A 23,483-nucleotide genomic window follows, 5' to 3' on the forward strand; every position below is an offset into this window, starting at 1 on the left:
AAGATATGTACTTGTGCTTGCTATAGTATATTCAAGGTAGGAGATAATGGAATTCTGCGTAGTGATCTTCATTATATTTATTCATTTCGCTATTATTATTAGGAAGAAGAAATTAAACATCATGACAAGGAACTGGAAGAGATGACGAAGATTGAGAGTGAACTGGAATCGGAGTACAGTGAATCGAAGTGTGAACTGGATAAGTCGATAAATGCTTCCAAGGAATTACGGGCTAAGATAGAAAGTGCTGAAGAGAGCCAGCAGCCATCCCAGGTTAGAATTTTTAAAATAGGTTTAAGAAAAAATGCATCCAATACAAATATTCGTATCTGAACGAACACACACCAATGTACAGCACGGTATGTAGTAGTTGAAGTGTTTGTTCGCAGTGTTATTTTAACGTTCCTGGTGACTGTTTTGTTTTAAAGTATTAACTTCCAAAATTACTCATCTTGCTTACTTTTCCAGGTGGATTCATTAAAGAGGAAGAAAAGAACCTTGGAATTTCCGCGACTGTATAGGAAACCAGCATTATCAAAACATAGGTTTATTTAAAAAAATGTATTTAGATACAATGGGTGAGAATTAATTGCACTGGTAACCTGAACACTTAATATAATATGACTTTTGAACACCTTGAGGCGACCAGTGCAGGTTTTCACAGTATAAAGTCTTAAGTTATCTTTGTATTGTTCGTTACAACGCTAAAGGCTGAATTCCAACTATTGTTCACAGTGCCTAAAATAGGTAACTGAAAGGGATTAGGCCACCCTCCCTAGAATACCTTTGGACTACAGACTGAAACTAGTCGTTTTTTCAATTCTCAGAAATAAAGAGCCGTGCCTCCCACCCCCTAAAATATCTTAGTTACGTCATAGATGCCCATGTAAGAGTAAAATAAAATTTAGAGACAATAGATAACTACACTCTAAGCTGATGCTCTAAAATCTTGTGAAAATTTTGTGAAAATCAGAAGAAAGATACTACTATTTTTCGTAATTATTATTGGATTTGGAGTTTATCGTCCCTTTCAGCAGCGAGACTGTATGAGACGTGGACCTACAGCTCAGGCCCGTATTTAGATAAGTGCTATGTTGTTCTCGAGCACAGGGTGGCAGAATTTAGGAGGCGGCAAAATTTTGTATTTTTTTTTTAAAGATTCAAAATAAAGTAATATTTAAAACTAGCAACCCGCAGAGTCTGCGCAAGCGCGAGAAAATATGTTAATATGTTTAATTCGCTTTAATTATAGGAGTCACTAATTAGCTAGCTTATCTGGTTATTTTAAAAAAATCATCCTCCTCCACCCTCACTCCAAGGGATGAGGATGAACTTTAACATCCTGAAAACTGATATAGTTAAACTCAGCGATTTCGAAAACTATGAATTCAACACTATGTGTCGTTTTCGACTACTTTTAAAATCTCGCCCCTCCCTGGGGAGTGGAGTATGGCTTTGAAGTTGAATTGGATTGAAACTATCACTATTCATCTCAGCGACTCCAAAAACTATGAATTCACCTCTAATATTGATCGTTCTCGATTATTTTTTAAAATGCCACATGTTATTCTTATGGAGATTTTGCACCCCATATCTCAGCTCGGGTGTGACCTACGGACCTGCAACGGGCTATTTGGATCATTTCTCTTAGAGCTTTAAAACATTAAGATTTCATGTTTTTATCTATCATGGTTCTCGAGTTGAAAAGCGCTATAGACAGACAGCTTATTGTATTATTAACTAGTTGAATATACCCATGCTTCGCACGGAGCTGTATTTGGAAGTCAACGCCTGTGGGAGTATTACCATTGATTTCAGCGACCGCGAAAACTATGGATTTAATACTAATATCGGTCATTTTGAGCTACTTTTTACCTGTCTCGGTATACCCCTCCCCCCTACTGACTCCCGGCCCGCATACAATTGTAACTAAATTTGCAAGTCATCGTTAATGGAAGTGTTACCATTGATTTCAGTGACCGGGAAAACTATGGATTTGACACTAATATCGGTCATTTTAGATTACTTTTATATGTCTCGGTATCTGTTCAGTAAATCCGGGTTAGACTCTACTTGTTCCAACAAGTCAGCCGCCACAGTCGTCTTTTTGTTGCTGTGTGAGATTTTTCGGAACCAGTTTGGCACACACTTTTCGCATTCCCAAATTTTCTGTTAATATCAGACGCACTGTTTCTCGATTCATGTTCAATTCATTCGCAATCTTTTTCATAGTTAATCGTCTATCCGCTCGCACAGGTTCCCTCACCCTATCTGTGTTCTTTTCCGTTCGTGTTCTTGTGGATCGCCCACTGCGGTGTTCATATTCGATTTTTGTTCTGCCTTCCGCAAACATTTTGTGCCAACGATACACCTGTGCCATTGATAACACTTCATTTTCAAAGACCTGCTGAAGCTTCTGGTACGTTACCGCGGCAGTTTCACCAAGTTTCACACAGAAGGAGTTTGCATAGCGCTGCTCAATATACGTGCTTCCAATGTTGTGACGGGGGTCCAACACATGACCACACTCTTCAACATCTAACTCCACAATGAATAATATTTCGTGAGTGCCACGTGCTGTGCTAGTGTAGCAGGCCCAAGATCATACGCTGACGGCGGTTTCAGTCTGCAGGCTAGCCAGCATCAGCTATTTAAAAAAAAAAAAAAAAGAAAAAAAAATCTCAGTACTTTATTATCGGACCTCGTAAACATGATATTTATAGTATATGAAGTGTGATTAGTATAACATCTTTTATACTATAAAATATGTATGGGAATGTACAAATAATATTACTCCTCCAACTCTGACAAGTAATGCCAGCATGCAGGTATTCATCAAACTACCTAATATTCAGGCACACGAATCCAAATACGTGAAGATTTCAGAATAATAGTATTTTATGTCCAAAGAGGCTCCTTAGAATAGATTGCTTCATAGAAACCCGAAAATTCCCTGATATTTGAATGTCGGTCTTTTGTAAAGGTAACGCTTTTCCAACTGCGTTACATTAATTATCTTATTTTGAAGAACCAGGCCCGTATTTATATATTACGCGCCTCTGTGCTGTAAATAATTTGCCGCTCCCGCACAGAATTTCCCCGCCCCAAAGACAACCAATATTAGAGTTGAATTCATAGTTTGTGGGATCGCTGAGATGACTAGTAAATTTTAATCCGATTCAACTTCAAGGTCATACTCCACTCCCCAGGGCAGGGGCGAGATTTTAAAACTAATAGCAGGGCTCATTGCGAGTCGCTTTTTTTTTTTTTTTAACTAAAAGTTACATTTTTAAAAAAGTTTATCACTAAAAGTTACATTTTTAGGAGGTAAAGTGACTTTTTCGTGTGATTTATGTTTTGCATTAGCAGTTTTCTAAGAAAAATATAAAAATAAATGAAAAAAGGCAGAAACTTGTTACTCATTACTCTTCTGAAAGCTTCAGCACTTGCCGCTTCATGTGAAACAGTCAACTTTATTTTTACTTCAGCATTTATTCTTTCTAAAGCACAGTAGATGGTTGGTGGAAGCTCTTAAGGTGGGGTTGAGAACCCTTTTGTGTCTATTCTTTCTTCTATCATAATAGTCTTTTAGTTTTCTTTCGTAATAGTTAACGCTCCGCTCAACGTTGTGTGTGTGTGTGTGTGGTTCATCATGTTCGTCTTGTGTTACGCTTCTTGTATGTTCTTCTTAAGAGTAGGTGATGAATTTGAATATTTCATGCCTTTGAGAACTCTCAATGCTAAGTTTATATATAATGTCTGGAATGAAGAAATTCGGACATAGGCCAGAACTGGTTCCACTTACTCAGAAGCTTCTTACATCTGCTAAGTCTGCTTACCGTAACTACAAGGCATACTTCGAAAACCTAAGAATGAAGAAAGCTCAAAAAGAAGTAAAGAAAAAAAGTTGAAACAAAACAACAAAGAGAGAGGTGATGGAGAAATTGACAAAGGAAAAAAGGGGCATGATGAGATTTTGGTCACTTTTTCGTGTGCTTTTGGTCACTTTTTTGGTATGCTTTTGGTCATTTTTCAACTAATCTCAAGAGGCCAGACCACTATGAGCCCTGTAATAGAAAACGACAGCTATTAGTGTTGAATTCATAGTTTTCGAGATCGCTAAATTTAACGGTATCAGTTTTCATGATGTTCAAGTTCATTCTTACCCCTTGGAGTGGAGGTGGGAGAGGATGACTTTTTAAAACTAATCAGATAAGTTAGCTAATTAGTAGCTACGGTAATTAGAGCGAATTAAACACGTTAACATATTTTCTCGCGCTTGCGCGGGACTCTACGGGTTACTAGCTTTAAATATTACTTTATTGTGAGTCTTAAAAGAATTCCAAAAATTTTGCCGCCCCCTAAATTCTGCTCCCCTGTGCTCGAGTACAGAATAGCACTTACCTAAATATGGGCCCGTGTAGAACGTGTTAATAATGTTCGGTATCTATCCTATCAGATTATAGAATGAATTTATGAGTTTTATGTTTTTCCCTGTATCGAATAGTTGGCTTGCATCCCTTTTTGTGCGTAGTTCGTGGTTCAGCTTTGCAACAGTTGGGATACTATTTGAATTGAGACGCAGCAAAGATTGAGAGTCAGATAAAATTGAAAACATTGACGTTGGTAACCGATGCGATGACCAAGAGCCGACCAGGGAAAGGAGAAAGCATTATTATTTATTTATTTAGTAAATGGTATTAGTTTTAGCATTATCATTTATTGAAGAGAAAGGATGTGTTATTTAATTATTACTATATTATTTTGTTGTATCTTGCTGATACTGATACTTTGATATGGATTTTTATTTACATCTATTCCACAAGGTTCTTCATCACATGCTACGTGCAACACACGATTTAATCAGTCGTTTGAGAATTCAACTTGTCGAGAAAACGAAAAACAACACATGAGGCTCATCGCTGATTATCTCCTAGCATTTCAATTATTTTCTCTCAAATCGGTTTAGTTGGAATAAAATTTCCAGTATATCAAGTCTTGAGATAATATATATATATATATATATATATATATATATATATATATATATATATATATATATATATATACAGTGTATATATATATATATATATATATATATATATATATATGTGTGTGTGTGTGTGTGTGTGTGTGTGTGTAAACCTGCTCACAATCGATTGATTCAATTAACAATTTCAAATTTTGGGAAGTACGCTATTTAGTTTTACAATATGTTATTAAATAAATTAGTTACAATATTTATTAATTTATTATTTTTTAGATTATTATTATTATTATTATTATTATTATTATTATTATTATTATTATTATTATTATTATTATTATTATTTTCGTGAATTTCGCGGTACATTTTTGACAACATAATTATTGAGCATTCAAATTTACGGACCATTTTAATAGTTGCATTTAGTAAATGTTAAACAGGATACTTTTTAAAATTGGTCATTATGGTCATATGGTCATTATAGTTAATTTGTTAATAGAAATCAAAGAAAGGAATGGGGATAGTGCTAAAGAACCTTAGAAGGTGATTGATATATATATTTATTTTAATAGATAACTTGCTATTTTTAGAATGAACTGCAGCAAATCAGAGATGAAGTTCGAGTGATTTCACAACGTCTTCAAGTATCCAGAAATAATTTATCAGCCAAAGAAAAAAGATTAAAAGAAGTCGAGAAAGAAATGAAATCTCAACGTGAAATGATCACTAAAGTAGTTTCAGAGGCTGAAAAATTATGTGAAAGAATAGTTACAAAAAGGTAGTGTATGAGTTTATATATATATACATATACATATATATAGGAAACCGCTGTAGAATTATCTAGACCCAGGTTTTGTTTATTCATGTTATAAAAAGAGTTCCGTGTAACTGAATAGGCCCTAGTTAGCGTGCGTGCTCTTTGTGTGTATGTCGAGCCCCGTTTTCGCTTTTTCATTCAAGGCATATGTCTTTAGGTGGTGTCACAGCGTCTTAAGACAATGGGGAGCCAGCCAAGAGGTTAGGATATTGGGTCAAGAAAGTTAGAAATAATGGTATTAGTAATGATATGCTGATGTGCTCATGATGCATCATCATATTGAACATTATAACAATTCTTAAAATGTTTTATTTTCCTTAATAATTATTCTTTTAACAGTTTCCCGCTTAAAAGGTTGTGTAACACGTATTAAAAAAAGCAAAAATATTTGCATATTGAATGATAAAGGAAGTTGTATTTAATTAACTGTAATCCTATAACATAAATCATACATTCTTGTTGCGTAACGAGTTTTTGTGCTTTTGTAAACCAATCTCTTCTCAATAAAAGGTCTTTACTACAGCGAAATTAAACTACCGCTAATTTTGGAGTTTCTCTGTAATATCATCAAGGCAAATAAAAATATTCAAAAAACAAAAAATATAGTGAACTACCCAATACGATTTTGATGTGATACCTTTACCATAATTCACCTATCTGCTTTTGGTATGCCGCTATTTACAGAACCCGCAAAAAATGCTAAATCTATCGACAGTTGCAAATCGAAAGTAAATAGGCGAGTTGTGATAACGGTATCACATGCAAAATCGTATTGTCTAGTTCACTACGTTTTAGCTTTTCAAATACTTTTATTTGTTTTGAAGATAATACATAAAAACATTAAAATTAGCGGTAGTTTAATTTCACAGTAGTGAAGACCCTAAGAACGTGAAGCAGTACTGTGGTTATTACTGTGATGCGAGGGAAAATGGAATAGCCTTTAGTTGCCACCCTTCTCTCCTCCAACCTGAGGAACTATACCAAAGAGACGTGTAGTGACCCCGCGTATCGTAGTCGCTAACGCTCCTGTTTTTGGTGCGAGTGGTCCCGGGTTCGATTCCGGTGGGACACTCGATCGAAAACGCCAGCCAGCCATCCTGAGTGAGATTTTCCTCATTCACACCAGGCAAATGCCGGGATGGTACTTAACACACAGATCCCAAGCCACTTCCTTCCTTCCCCAATCCTTTCTTCATTCCCTTTCCCCGGATAGTGCGATCGCCGAGGGACGTCATCCCTCACACGTGACGGGCTAACATAGCCATAAATGCTGAAAGTCCAGAAATCTAATTTTAATAATACTAAATAGATGTGACAAAATAAGTTCAGCATCTATCCAGTGAGTCAGGTATCTAGTTAGTTCCTATTCATAGAAGAGAAAGGGGAGGGAACAGAAGTCTATTCCACTCTATCCCCCACCACAGCAATAACCAGAGCGTTGCTTCACGTTCACTTGTTTTATAGAAGAAAGAAAGAAAACACACACACATACAACTTCCGTTACGCTACAAGAATGTATAAATTACGTTATAGCACTATAGTTGTAAAATCCTTTTTAAAGTACCCCTGTAACTTTGTAAATTCATAAAAAAAATATTCAGACCACTCACAGAAATCGTTTTTGGTGTCATTTTGTAGCAAAATAAGTTTTAACCTCACTAGAAGCACACAGGTTTCATTTTGTAGGACTGTTCACAATGCTTGACCGCTCTTCCTCTACATCAGCATCAGACACACAAGGGACGCCCTGAGGGTTTCTTATGCCTTACTAAGAAACACTTAACGCCATTCATAAATGGTAAGCCTACTGGGAGGATGTTTACTGTATTCGGTACGAAAATTCCGTTGCGCAATTCCAGATATTAGACTCACCATAGCGCATAATAGGTAAGACTCGGGACCTTGAGAAAAAGGGATAGTCCGTTGGAACCAAATATGGCTAGCACAATAGTCGATGACAGTGACACACACACACATACATACATATACATATATATATAACCTGACAGTGTTAGTAATTATGACTCGAACATGGGTCATTCTCTAGCAGGGTGTCTATCGGTCACGAGAGTCATGAAAAAGTTATGCATTCAGAAAATGGTCATGAAAGTCAAGAAATTTAAGTTTGGGGTAACGATTTTTTTTTTTAAATATAAGTAGCGACTGAAAAATGTTCTATTCTATAAAGCGTCAGAATTCACTGCCAAAAATGTCAATGGTCGGCTTTATACGCTACCAAGCAAAGCACAATTCTATCGCATCGCCGAAACCATCTACGCATCTAACCAGTTTATTCAGCTGTGAAAAGACACCAAGTTTCTATCGCTCCAAGGAACGGCCTTTGAAAGTAGAGATCTTAGAATACTAAAGAGTATAGGTACTGAGTTTTTCAATTTTACGAAATTTTATGGTTTGGTAAGTCACGAAAACTCATCTTGGAATATTAGTAGACACCCTGTGTAGGGGAGTCACTTCATGAACTCTAGGTAGAAGCTGCTATTGATGGTCTGATTAAAATGCGATGAAAAATGAGAGCCGTGGCATCAAAACAGACAATCAACAAAATCTTGTGATTCAACATGGAACCTTTTTTAATCTTGGCTTCTCAGGCCGAGACCTACACCGACGAATGTTTAATAAGATGACTTCATTTGAAACACCATCTTCCTTTCCTGGTGATAACAGTTTTGAGGAAATTGGCGAGGAATCCATGTCATGACGGAGTCTTCGAATGTTCGCTATCGAACGGGTGCACAGTTTCCTTGTTTTCAAATTTTCATGGATGATACGTTTAATTGTTTTAACTAATGCCGAGGATTTTTTTTCCGAAAGCTGAGATAATTGTCGTTGTCATGGAGTCACAGTTTTGTCATCTCGTCGTATGCTTGAACGTCCGTTCTCCAAAGACTCCATACTCTCACAAAAGCGGTTGTCCCATCCAAATATTCTTGTTCTAGACCAGTGTACATCAGGAAGCTGCTCGCTGGCGCTACCTTTACTCGCTTAGTGTGGAACAAGCGTGCAAGCCAGTCAATAGCATATAGTTGGCGGAGAACCAGCTGACAAGTGTAAAAATAGCAAATGTTTCCAACTAATTTAGAGTGTTATTTAAAAATATTGCTCCAAATATTTTGTACGTCTTCATGCATTTCCAAGAGTAACCTTAAGGGCAAAATAATTGTCCACAACTTTCTCAATTCTCAGAAACTGCATCGTGATTAGTTAAATGTCCTTGAGATGTTGGTTGTCGAGTGCAAAACGGAGTCACGAGTTCCTTTGTTTGATAAGGAAGAAGTATTCGTATAACAAGCTATATTGGCTGCTATTGTTGTGATCATTTCTTATTTTCCCATATACCCTACAGAGTTTGATTATAATTATATGACTAACGTACACGTCTTTGGCGAGAAAGTTTCGGGTTCATCTCCCAGTAGAAGTTCATCCCACGTTAAACTACTGGTCTACATCACATATAACCATGGTGGTGAAAGGGACGTTTAACTTCAAACGAACACCCAATCCATTTACTCTACAGAGCGTAAACATGAAACGCTAATAATAAAGAAATAAATAATTTTAAAAAGCAGGAGTTCTCTCTTTCACCATTTTTTTTTCAGTATTAATAATTTTTATTTTTCATCTTATTCAGAGAAATATGCTACGCAATAAGCATATATAGATCAAATTACGAGCTTAAACTAGTAAAGTAAAAAAGTAATAATTCTCTGCATTTCAAAGCGTTGTATATGTTGTTGGTATGGTAGTATTATTCAGCCATTAATTGATTCATAGTTTTGTTGAATTAATTAAAAGAAAAACAGAAAACCCATAGTTGCTCCCTTTTAAAAAAACCTGCTACTCATAAAAGCGGGTTTGTCATATTAATTTTTAGGCTTAAGGGTTGATACAGTAAAAAGGATACATTCTGTTTGCAGGTTACCTCAATTCAGTAATTATTTTAAACCTCCCTTATTATTTCTGATTCTTACTACTCTCTTTCCTGGGTAAGAAATTGATTAAAACACGTTGTATAAAGTTTATATTTCATATTTAAGTCTTTGGTTGTTACTTGAACTAAACATTTCTCCATCATGGAGACCATTGATATAATTTTATCCGTGGGCAACTACAAGACTTTAAGTATGTAAGATGGGTAGCCACTAGCCAGACTTCTAAAAGTATGACTGGACGTATTGGAAAAAATTATCAAGAGTTATGTTTCAATAAAACTTAAGACCCTTAATACGGTAAATACGTCACAAAATAGTTGGTTACTACGTATGTAAGACAATGATAGTGTCATGTCTTGTAATAGTGTGTAATATATTGCTTCACAACTCAACGAATTTTATAAAGGTGCCGTATTTGCGCGAATATAGGCCGCGCATTTCCTAAATTTTGGATTGAAAAATCATGGTGCGGCCCATAATCAAAATTTTTCCCCTCGGATCGTAAATCGTTAATTTCAAAATTACATTTCCACGTATCTTGTGGGTTGAAATTATTACCATTACAAGTTACTACAGTTACTTTCGTAAAACATCAAAGACTTAAGAAAAAAATAACAGAAAAACTTAAAATTAATATTTTTCTGACCGGAATATGTACTTCATTATTAAAATAAATTAATTCGTAACAGTTTTCATAACGTAACGATATCTTCCTCAGACGTTAATTGGCATATGTATGTTCATATTGAATATACGTATGCCAATTAACGGCTGAGGAAGATAACGTTGCCTTATGAAAACTGTTACAAATTAATTTAATTTTAATAAAGAAGTGCATATTCTGGTCAGAAAAATATTGATTATTTAAGTAATAATTCCAGAGTCAACATGGAAGAAGTTACAGAAAAACTTATCTTGTTCGCAAAAATTGGCATCTTCATTGGGTACCGGTAACACCTTAGACTGGCACAAAAAACACTTGTAAACTTAACACTAGTAGTGGAAAAATTACCGATCTGGGACATACCTGGACCATACTAGGCCAATCCAGGTCCCGCCTGATCCGAAGTACTCTATAGTCCAGTGTCGCACGATACACCATGACCCACGTACCGTCCAACCATGGAAAATCGAACACCCCGAAAACTCGTTCTCTTTTATTGTCCCTTTTTAAGGGTGTATTCGTTCCCTTTTATGAGCACTTTCATCAACCCTTATATAACATAGCAGAGATTACACGAGAAAGGGTACAAGCATTTTTTAACATAGTAGAGCTGATAAAAGAGTACAACTTATTTTCTAACTCCTATATAACATAGCAGAGAATACATGACTATGAACACATAGCAGAGAATAATGGGGGTGTATTCGTTCTCTTTTGTGACCCCTATTTTAACAGCAGAAATTACACAATACAATGAACACATAATCCAATCAGAAATTACACAGAGACTACTAACATAGCAGAGCTAATAAGACCATGAACACATTTTCCAACTTCTATGTAACATAGCAGAAATTACATAAGACTACGAACACGTAGCAGAGCTAATAAAAGAATTTGACTTATTTTTCCACCCCTATTTTAACATAGCAGAAATTACATAAGACTACGAATACCCCTATGTAACATAGAAGAAATTACGTAAGACTACGAACACAAAGACTACGAACATCTATTTTAGCAACATTCTTATGTAACATAGCCTAAGGGTGTACTCGTTCTCTTTTACGACTGCTTTCTTCAACCCCTATTTAACACAGCAGAGAATGAACCAATAGCAGGGTTGTATCTTTTGTCAACCCCTATGTAGCATAGCACAGAATACGTAAGACTGAACACATTTTCCAGCTCATATTTAACACAGCAGAGAATGAACCAATAGCAGGGGTGTACCTTTTATTAACCCCTATGTAACATAGCAGAAATTACACACGCATTCATACCGTACTACCTGTCCCAAAAGTACTGACCATCGAGGTCAAAGGTCAAATATTTAAACCCGAATAACTCGTTAACGGAGCCACATATTGAGGTAGTGTTTCCACATTTAACAATAGGTTATCAAGTACTACATGTCTCAAATGTATTGACCATCCGGTCGAAGGTCAAATATTTAAGCCTTAATAACACCTTTATTAACAGGAATAAGTATCTTTGTTATACAGTGTATGCAATATATACGATATATTTATATACAGTAGCTGTTCTTGAAACAAGTAAAGTAACTTTGGTTCGCAGAACTGAGTCAGCTTGTTTGTACCCGCCCAAATCAAGCACATTCACTCAGGGGCAGATCCAGGGGGGGGGGCAATCCCCCCAGAAGAGGAAACTTTCTTATTTTATATATAAATAAAACCCATTCCAGAGCTTGGAACTCTTAAAAGTAGTTCTAAGTAGCAGTATTACAGCCCCCCCCCTTCCAATCCGTCCTGAATGCGCCCCTGCATCCACTTCCTACCATTTCAGCATCACCAGCGTCTGATTCTTCACCCTTGCTAGACGATCCAGAATGCTGCTCCGGGTCACTATTACAAGGAAGATCATCTTCAGTCTCATCAAAATTATTGGAAATTCCAGTTTTTTGAAACTTTTCATGACAAGTTCTTCCGGTATTGACCTCCAAGCACCCAAAATCCAACGGCACACTCCTGACACAAACGTACGTTGCAAACAGCCTCCTGGCGTCGAAGTTGCTTTGTTCAGGATGCAATTTTTATACATCATGATGCAATGGATGATTGATACATACAAAGGCTGCAAAACACTTATCATGCCGCCAGAGGTAATCACTGGGTCACACTTTCCTTCTTTCAGTTTTTGTTTCACTCGGTCACCAGTATACCCGCGTAAACTATCCAACAAAAGCATTGATTTTGATCGAAGAATAGCTCCTGGTCATGTCATAATGCAGAAATTCAGTCTAGGACCAGTTCCTTTGTCATCCACACACCGTCACGAGTTCTTACAATAATACCAGCTGGGACGCTTTCTCCTTTGGGGAGGGCTTACCGATTAAAAACCACATACGGTAGTAATTTTCTTCCATCAGCTGTAATGCTCAATATCACTGTGCACCGCTGCTTTTCAGCATCACTTGTATGTAAAGTTATTTGCACACTCCGTTCCCATACATTATTTACGGTACTGCTGTTTGGCATACCAAAGTAATCGCTGTTTGGTCTGCATTCCTAATTTCGGAATGTACATAAAAAAAATGTGCGTCGAAGTTAGATCACGATTGAAAAGATAACAAACTGTTTTCGTAAGCTTGAGGCAGCTTTTGCGCAGGTGTAGTTTTTGCGACGAACAAATACCATTTCATCGCATAACCCACCCACACGAAACTTTAAATTCCACTGGCGAAATGTTTCTTTTACATGCTATTTTGCAGCCTTCAATTTAAATAATTTCATTGTAACTGCAAATCCACATTTCCTGTTTTGAACTACAAAATCAAGCAATCCTTTTCCACATCTGGATATTTACACTTTTGCCCTCGAAATGAACATCGACTTTTCGAACTATTTAAGATTTTCTCTTCACTTGCACACCACAGACGAACGTTTTTTTTTTTTTTTTTTTTTTTTTTTTTTTAATCAACATCAAATCTGCGTCCCGCTACCCGCTTTCCATGTTCTTTAGCATAGCTGATAACTTGAAGTTTAAATTTCGCTAAATAATTAGTACGCTCCTTTCCCATTGTCATTCACAAACCAAATGATCATTTTTTCTTGAATAAATCAACTTTGAACTTCCTTACACTGTCGCTTGAATTAGTCACGTCACCAAACCTCCCAATACACAAAACCTGTCCCGTTGATGATGAGTCACTCTTCATTATGCAGGAGTTGAAGAAGGGGAGGGAGAGAGATGTAACTCAAAGTACTGTCTAATTAAACTTTCATAAATTTAGTAATGTGGCCTATATTACAGTCCATTAGATACAACTTTTCCTTTCTGATAGTTGATTTCCTTTGTTTTTTTCTTCTCACGTGGTCACAATAATCAGGCTAGAAGAACGCTTTTTATGGCAGCGGCACGTTCAGCCAATTATAGTAGCTCATTTCTCTTGCTCTGCAATGGTAAATATTCCACCCTTTACGCACATTGCCAATTTGAATGTAAAGAAATGCACAGTGGAATGTCAACTTGCTGGTTATTGAGAGGATTTAGTTCTCTTTTGTGTCATTTAATTTTATAAAACTGAGATTTACTTGCAGTGAATAATTTCGTGTTTCAATACTCGACACAAAAGCTAGCAACACAGCATTGAGCACCACGTGCGCGCAGCGAGCTGTCAGAAAGGACAAGTAATATCAATTACAATATAGAGATTTACTTTTTTCTATAATCTCGTGTCAAAAGTTTACGTGAGGTCTATTTTCGAACGCAGCCCGAACACACTGTATTACTCTTTGGTTATCACTGCTCTTGAACGGCAAGAACTTTTTTGGTTACTATGAACATTCAAATTTTGAGATCTTCATTTTTAAATAGTTTTATTTATATATTTATTTATTGCTATTGGACAGTATATTGTTTCCCTTTGTTTGTATGGATATATTTGAAGCCTTTGTTGTAAAAAATAATTTATTAAGTTTTCTACAAAATACTTTCAGTCTCCTTCAAAGTAATCTGCATTAGATGTGGTGCAGCTCTCCAGTCTTCTTTCTCATTGTTTGAAGCATCTTTGGAACTCTTAAACTTTGATATCGTCCGTGTCCTCTGCTAAGCTCCTTTTACGCCCTCCACATCATCAAAATGCCTCTCTTTTAGATTTTTTTCATCTCGGGAATAGAAGAAAAGTCTCACGGGGCTAGGCTTGGCAAATACGGAGCACAGGGAACGATAGCCTATTCATGAGAGTCCAAATATCGAGATCCTGTGTGAGCAAGCGAGGAACAAACTTAGCGGCAACGCGTCTCTTTTGCAAATCCTCAGTGAAAATCCGCTAGCACGAGCTCCAGCTCACCCCTGCCTGTTCTGAAATTCCGTCGATCGTGAAACAACGATCCTTCTTGATTGTTTGGAGGATTTTTTTCAATGTTTTCGTCGTTTTGGGATGACGAAGAGCGCTCAGAACGAGCGTGGTCTTCAACATTGACCTCATCATGTTTAAACCGCTCAAACCACTGGAAAACTTGTGTGGGCTCATAGCATCCATCTTAAAAGCCTGTTAAAGCATTTGGTAAGCTGCCGTAGCAAGCAAGAAGCAAATTTTTAAATATAGTTTTTGTTCCTTTAAATCTCACATAACGATTTCGCAGACGGCAAACGAGAACAGTTGATAAAAACAACACTACAATCAAACATCAATCTCCTACGCAGACGCCGCTTGGGCAATTGATTTGAGAAGGTCTCTACTAGACCTACCTAGCGGAAGAACTCTCTACTATGCCTAGGAACGGCCGCGCGCTTTCAGTCCGTTTTTTTCGGATCTCCGCTCGTACATCTAAAATGTAGTATTTACACTCTCAAATGATCTGCCCGAAGATATTGTGAAGAGAAACTCTTCACTATATGTCTCTCAATCTTGCAAGGAGATTGAAAGATCATTTGCCATTTTTAGTGGTGTATCATGCCTTGTGTTGTAAAATTTCCGGAAATTTTGAACCTGTTGGTAAAAAACCGTTTTTTTTCGGTTTCTTTCCGGAAGATTTGGAAAAATTCGGGAAAAAAAACAAAAATCTTTGTATTAGGTTAATTTTATTAGTAATGGAACCATTTTTTCTCGAACGCGTGAAAAATGTAAGTTGAGAAATTTCAATGTTGCAAATATTTAAAAAAAAGAAGCATTCGAAAATAAAATTGTTGTAATTATTCTTGAAAATTAATAGTCTGCACTCATTTTCTTTGTTTTTTAGCTGTTTATTCTTGGTTGTACATTAATTACAGAACTTATAGTTGCACACACATCTATCATGAAGCGTTTCTCTTTCAACAAATAGATTTCTTGAATGAAACTGAGTTCTTAATGTGCTCTTTGATCTGGTGGAATTTTATTAATTTTAACCAAATTACTTCTTAAAAGAGAGAGAGAGCAGTAGGCAAATTTCACTAATACTCATGCACTAAAACATATAATTACTGTTATTTAAGAACTGTTGTACAAACTTTATGTGCAAAATTTTGTATGTAAACACATACTTGTTTTCTAGTTCGACAAATTAATAATGAAAGTGACTATATTTTAACAACTTTTGAACCACCAGATCGATCTCGATAAAATTTTCACCAGATCGATCTCGATAAAATTTTCAGCATAGATGAGGTTTGGACCTGGGATGGTATTTATCATTTCACTTTGAAGATGCAACTTGGAAGAAGGAAAGGGGCACACACACATACATACATACATACATATATATAAATGACCTATATTAGTGTCGAATCCATAGATTTCGGGGTCGCTGACATTTCCGATGCCGTTTAAATCCAAATTCATCCCCGCAACTTGAAGGCGGGGAGATATATATATATATATATATATATATATATATATATATATATATATATATATATATATATATATATATATATGGTCGAAAATGCCCGATATTAGTGTGGAATCCGTATTTTTTGTTTCGCTGAGATAAAGAGTAACACTTCGGATGTCGTTTAACTCCAAACTCAGCGCCGTAACTTGGGGGCGGGGAGGAGGAGATATATACATGGTATTCCAAAAGTCCCCTGTCATAGGATAACTCTTATTATCAGAGTTACAACAAACTGTAAGAGGAAAAACCATCTCCAAATATGATGTTTTGAATCTAAAGTGAAGGATTTTTTAAAAATCGGACGAGCCGTTGGGGATGTAAACTCTTTGCGCGCCCAGTGTTAAATGAAAATGCAACGTTGCCATTTACCTGGACCCACAACGTAGGTAAATGAATTTACTGTTTGAAACGGGGGCTGGCCATCGACATGTTTGCGTGAAAGACAGTAACTTCATTCACTTATGTTGTGGGTCCAAATAAATGGCCACGTTGCATTTTCATTTAACATCGGGCGCATAAAGAGTGTACACTCCAAACGGCTCATCCGATTTTAAAAATTCCTTCATTTTAGATTGAAAACATCATATTTGGATATGCTTTTTTCTCTTACATTTTGTTGTAAATCTGATAATAAGATAGTCACTCTATGTCAGGGGACTTTTGAAACACCCTGTATATATAAAATATTCGAAAATGACCAATATTAGTGTCGAATCCGTAGTTTTCGGGGTCATTGGGATGAACAGTGGCACTTCCGATGCCGTCTAAATCCAAATTCAGACCCATAGCTTGGGTAGGAAGAGAGATGTAAAAATGACTGAAAATGACGGATATTAGTGTCGAATCCAAAGTTTTTAGGGTCTTGGGATGAATAGTGGCACTTCCGATGCCGTCTAAATCCAAATTCATCGCCGCAACTTGGGGGAGGGAGAAGAGGTAGATATACAAAAATGATCGATATTAGTGTCGAATCAATAGTTTTCGGAACCGCTGAAATGAGCAGTAACACTTCCGATGCCGTTCAAACCCAAATTACTCCCCGCAACTTGGGAGAGGGGAGATATATAAAAATGATAGAAAATGACCGATATTCCATAGTTTTTGAGGTCGCTGAGATGAAGAGTAACGCTTCCGATGTCGTTTAAATCCAAATTTAGCTCCATTAGTACTCCTAAACGGGGAGGATGACATTAAAAGTAATTGGAAATGACCGATACTACTGTCGAATTCATAGTTTTTGCCGTCCCTAAGTTCATTGGTGACATTTTTGGTGCCCTTTATGTCCAATATGAAACGAATTCACCTGGTGCGAATACGGTTATTCTGTTTGTCTTTAATAGTAAGGAACGGAAGTTTCACATGTTAAATTCTTTAATATATTTCTGGCTGCTCAAATTTACGCACTTGTGCTGTGTATGTATGTAGACTATGTGTAAATAAGATCATCTCTCATTTTGTTGTTCGAAAAATATACAGCTAATAAAGAGGGATTTTTACCAGAAATCAGACAACTGAAAAAGTAAAATTAAAACCTGTTGCTTTAAGTATTTTTTTTTCTGCTAGTGAAATACATTGTACATATGCTGCAGATACTACGTTACAGCAAATCAGATTAGCATAAGGCGAAGAAATAGTTTTTAAATTATATTTTCCGGTTTTTGTCAATATTTCCGAACAAAGATTTTTTAATGGATTCAAAATTTCCGGAAATTTTACACAGCACAAGGAAGATACATATCTCCATAACATATATATTTAATTGTAATATATTAACTAAAATGATTGTGACCCCGTTGTTTTAACACTTCACTGCCATCAAGCAGGAACGTCATAAGATTGGCTAAGATAATTTAAGTGCGTCTATTTTAATTAATCTAACTAGGATTATATTTCAGTATCTTTTGTAGCCATAACTTCATTCTGTCACGGTGCTAACTTTAAAGGAGTGGTGCACATATATTTGTTGCCAAAAATTTTCCCTATTCTAATAGAAGAAACATGAGTACTCAATGATCTTAACTAGTAAATATAAAATAGTTTTCATTTTTAAAGTATAATATAGTAAAATATTCGAAAATTTCAGTTTTTCCCAAATTTTCCGTTTTTTTCCAAGCTCGGGAAAAACTGTAGAAAAGACTTTTTTACCCAAAATTTCCGGATTTTTTCCCAGGCCTTTACAATAGTAATCATGCATGATCCCTAGTTGGTTTGAATAACTTAAATGTGGAGTCATTCGAAATATTTTATTTGTGTCGTGTTTTAAGTAGATCGTGCATATGATGAAAACGACACTCGAGGTATAAAAATGAAACTAATGTACGTCAATCTTCTATAGGCTAAAGGAGGCGAATGCTATAAATGAAGACTTTAGAAATACGCCAGGGAAAATATCACAATATTGTGAGCGGTGATGATATTCAATGAGAAAAGCAAAAAAGGCTAATACTCACCGCAAAAGATATATAGCAGAATTTCTTCTACATGTAAGAGGTAGGGCTTTCGGATGAAACTTCTTCCTTCTTCGGCCATTTACTCCAGTACAGTGACAGTGAGTGTCCATTCTCATGTGTTTAGTATTTGCCAGATGATTTGTTTTGTACATACCTTTCAACCATTTTTTACGCTTCCTTCATGTTTTTAAATCCTTTTTGAGTCTTTAACAGGCCGAAGATGGAAGTAGCTTCTTCCGAAAGCGCTACCTCGTACATGTAGAAGAAATCCTGCTATATATCTTTTGCGGTGAGTATTAGTCTTTTTTGCTTTTCTTTTTCTCTTTTTTTTTTTTTTTTTTTTTTTTTTTTAAAAGTGTTTTAAAATAACGACGTAAACGAATCACTATGTCTGTTAACTACAAGTATTTTCAAAATTGTTCAGAGATGACAGATAAACGAAGGTAAAGAAACGCTATCAGAAAAGCGTGTTTTTATTTCATAGCTTTTTATATTTTGTCTAGATTCAAATGAATTGCAGTGAAAAAATAAGGGGAGGATTTAAAAACTTCCAGAATAGCTATGGGCGTGAGTTGCCTGTTATAAATTGATATCGGCTGCGATTATACCTGCGAGACATGACATCAAATTAGACTCATTTATCATTTAAAAAATGAAAGTTAAAAAATTTAATTTTCAGAATTTAACTTACATGATAGTTGATGGATACATTTTCATTAATCTTTTTGTCTAGAAAGTATATAAACTTTATAGGATGTGTGTAGCATGCGTCGTTTTATTTTAGTTATTAATATTATTATCATTATTATTATTATTATTTAAGGGACCCTGAATCTATTAAGAGCGAATTACATCACATCCATAAGCATTTGGAGCAAGTAGAACATAATGTGGGACCGAGAGAAAGGGTTGGTTTAATTTTCCATCAAAAGAAACAGAAACTTGAAAAAATAGTTAAAGAAATCAAAGCTCTTGAAGGAGGAATACAGGTAAGGATATCGGCTTATAAATTATCTATTAACTCTTTTAGAATTTTTGGTAACTTTTGTTACCATGTCGTAGTATCGTTTCTGACCGCTTATTTAGGTTCTATAACAGGTATTTAAGCCAAGTTTTTCCTATTAGTCAAGTCAAGGATGGACCAAAGAACACCCCAGATGCGCTTTGAAACCGCATGGTCAACTTGGCGGCTCCAAGTGAGGGCGGAGGAGCGTGAATTGTTTCTTCTTCCTTGAGGAAGATTTCAAAAATTTTTCACGACTGTAGTTTTCAAGATATCAGATTGAAACTTCGCACACAAGTTGTGTGTACCGTTTTTTTTTTTTTTTTTTTTTTTTTTTTTTTTTTTTTTTTTTTTTTTTTTTTTTTAATCCTTACGTGAAACTATGATTTCACATTTCTCCGATTACCTTATATGTTATTTATTTATTTCCACTCAAAATTGATGACCTATCCGTCCTTTTATCATCCCTTTTTAACATCGAAGCTGTGAGACCATTGTAGTAGTGGTGTATTGGCTATATAAAAAAAAAAGAAAGAAAGAAAAAATTTTGAAGCAAACAGAAATCATTAGTTGGTAAATTGAAATTTTTGCTTTGTACATCGTGGTTCTCAGTTATACGGACAAAGGTTGTAGTATGGTATTACTTAGAAATAAAAGCGCGTGTTTTCGCGACATTTCTCAAAGAAATTGGAATTGACAGTCAAGAAACGCAAGGTTTTGTCGTCGTATTAAATGAATGTGAAAGCTTGGTATTTACTCGTAGAAAATAAGTTTTCTGAGATAATCTTTGGAGGAAAATTATGCTGCAGTTGTGGTTGTGGATGAAAATGGAGAAGGTTGTACCTATTATGAAGTTCCAGATTGTACTTGCTACAAAGTGCTATATAGGTAAAAAAAAAAAAAAAAAAAAGATTTATTTACACCTCTAAAATATGAAAGAATATATGTCAATGATGAGTTTTAAATCTAGTAACATACATGTTTCACTTAGAAAATATGCGCGGCTTGGATTATAATTAGTTATATACAGGGTGGCCCAAAGTAGATATATACCCCTGCATCATCAAGTATTATATTTTAATTTATGGGTTTATTTACTTCGGGTTTTCCGAGCTTAAGATATAAGTAAAAACACATTAAGAACAAATAATAAAGAAATTAAGTCTACCTGATGGATAAAAATAAAAAATGATATAAAATACAAGCTGATCAGTACGGTTCTGTATACCTACTTTTGGGCCACACTGTGTATTTCGAAGCAATTTTCGTAATAGATCATTTGTATCTCGTATATTATTTTTATAATAATATAATTTGCTTATAGGTGCTTTAGTTCTTGCAATTTTAATCTATGCTTGTTTCCACAGAAACTGGAGCTTCTCCTAGAAAATAGAAAAAAAATATATTTTAATCTCCAGCGACTATTGTCTGTGAGAGTGCAAATTATATTTCGAATGCTTTTGTCTCAACGACAGTTAAAGGTAAGTGAAAAAAAGACACAAAACTTGCAGTAATATAGCGTACTTGATACTAGGATAGTGTTAAAAGACGTACCTTCGAAAAATAAAAAGTTTAAATGATGGGGTTTAAATATCTGACTTGCAAGGTGAATTCCAAATAAGCATGTAGCATACGGAAGTTAACAGTGATAGTTTTGTTCTATGTCCCTCTATACTGGTAAATATTTTAGTGAAAGAGAATTGCACTTAATGGTTGTATTTCCGAAATAAAGAGAATAAAAACTAAAACTAAAATAAAATAAATATAAGTTATTTAGGTGGAGAAATTTACCTGCATGTAAAGGAAATCAAAACATATGACTTAAGTTTTCTTTACTAAGGAAGACGTTAATTAAAGCTATATATAGTCTGTACGTAATAAACTTTATTCACCATATTTTTTCTTACGGACAAAGTTGAAAAGTGAACCTTAAGAAAAGAAAGATTATAAATTTCTTTCTACGGTGCTATAAACTCTTTGTTCTGTCTTGTAAGACTTAGCGGGGGACATCTATCATTTACTGTTCTCACGGCCCGTAGATTCTTGAAAGTAACCCCTGTTCTTTGCTTCGGCCAATCCTTACAGTCTCTGAATTACCGTTACGTTAGCAGACATGCGCAAGAGACCAAAGAACCACGGGAGCGCAGAGCGAACGCCAAATGCAAGTATCATTCTGCTGCAACGTCGTGACGACTGATATATATATATATATATATATATATATATATATATAGTCAAGCACAAAAATGCACTACTGAGAACAATCCTGATATGCATTGCATTGAATTTGTGGATAATAAGGTCACTTACTGCTGTATAAAGCTTGTGGTTTTCTTTTAATGTTCTTATGTGTACTACAGTAGCAACACATAAGCAATTGGGTACTATCAGAAGAATAAGAATAGTGCTATATATAGTTTCGTTACTATGCGGTCAAGAATTATTCATACCACAGATATGCACACTCATGTCCAAAATAATTGTCGCATATTTATAACTGTCTTCTTTTAAGAATATAATTTGATAATTACTTTGCAGGGTACTTTTAATACTGATACAATGTGTATAATCGGGAAATGTATATTTGTGGTAAATTTCATAGGAAAAGAATTATAAATACGAAAATTAGGATGATTAAAACAAAATGTTGCTAAATAGACAATAAAGTTTTTTTTCGTTTTATTATTCTTATTTACTGCTCTTTTAACATGAAATTTGCCACATAACATGTCTCTACCGATTATACTAACATTATAAGAAATACCAGGCGAATTCGTTATCAAATTATATTCCTACAACAACACACTTATAGACGTGCGACAACAATTTTGGACATGAGTGTAGTGCGACAACAATTTTGGACAATTTTGGGCTGTCAGAAACTTGAGAGTGTAAGTTTGAAATGCAAATGTAAGAATCGCGATTTCTTGTGTACTCCAATGTGTAGTTGTTCGAGCGAGTATAAAAATTCAATATCAGTTCATGAACAGTGATGAAGACTGAATGGTCCATTAAAGACTCACAAATTTCTTTATCTTTTTAGGATATAAGAATGACATAACATTATCGAGAACTAATTCTAGAAATCAAATAATTAGTTCTCTTGTGTTGAGATTTCTTAAGCATATGGTTCCCTTCTATTATGTTTCTTATTATAGATTTATTGTATTATAGCAAACTGAACACATTAATAGACAAGTGCTTCTTCTGTAAATAAGATTTAACAGTTTAAAAACTGATCATTTATAAAATGTGTTAGGTATATCTTATTTTTAGTTTTTTTTTTTTTTTTTTTCTTACCGTTACAGTAAGTATTATGAGGGGAAGGTGGTAGTATGTAAATAACGTGGATGGCAAATTGTTCATGATTCTCTCTTGAAGGCAATTTTGAAATCTGGTTCCTGCTCTATTTCGCTTAGTACCATTGTCGTATATAAATCGAAGGACTTGTAACAAAAACAGCCCTTGTCGAAACTATATATATATATATTCGGAAAAATGAATAGAAAGCTGCATGTTTGTGCATGTTTTAGAAGGTATCAGAGACACGTATAAGGAAACAGATTTGCAGAGTTTCTCATAGTGTGTACTAGAGAAAGCTCTCTCTTTCATTCTTCAGAGAAATTTTGTGTTTTGACAAGTGTTATTTTCCAAAAAGCCCCTCAATTGATATTAAAAATGGATATTTGTAATTAGATTATAGACAGACATAATCAGGATTATACACTTAAAGGGAGACAAGATTATATATAAATATTAATCATCGTCAGCTGCT

At 35.2% G+C, this 23,483-nt stretch overlaps 1 protein-coding gene across 4 annotated transcripts in view; it reads left to right on the plus strand.

Moving 5' to 3' along the window:
- LOC145673384 (structural maintenance of chromosomes protein 6-like) overlaps window positions 1-23,483 on the plus strand; it is a 228,280-nt gene that overhangs the window by 159,155 nt on the left and 45,642 nt on the right. For all 4 annotated transcript variants that reach the window (XR_014128748.1, XM_081743034.1, XM_081743033.1 and 1 more), the window contains 4 exons: window positions 103-273; window positions 5,578-5,765; window positions 19,529-19,694; window positions 21,076-21,189. Coding sequence is in view for 3 of the 4 variants with exons in the window: in XM_081743034.1 (XP_081599160.1) it covers window positions 103-273; window positions 5,578-5,765; window positions 19,529-19,694; window positions 21,076-21,189 (639 nt within the window). In the remaining variant the exon portion in view is untranslated. The remainder of the gene's footprint in view (window positions 1-102; window positions 274-5,577; window positions 5,766-19,528; window positions 19,695-21,075; window positions 21,190-23,483) is intronic.

The sequence above is a fragment of the Thermobia domestica genome, chromosome 16 (genome assembly GCF_964235325.1).
Source record: "Thermobia domestica chromosome 16, izTheDome1.hap1.1, whole genome shotgun sequence".
NCBI classification, from domain to species: Eukaryota; Metazoa; Arthropoda; class Insecta; order Zygentoma; family Lepismatidae; genus Thermobia; species Thermobia domestica.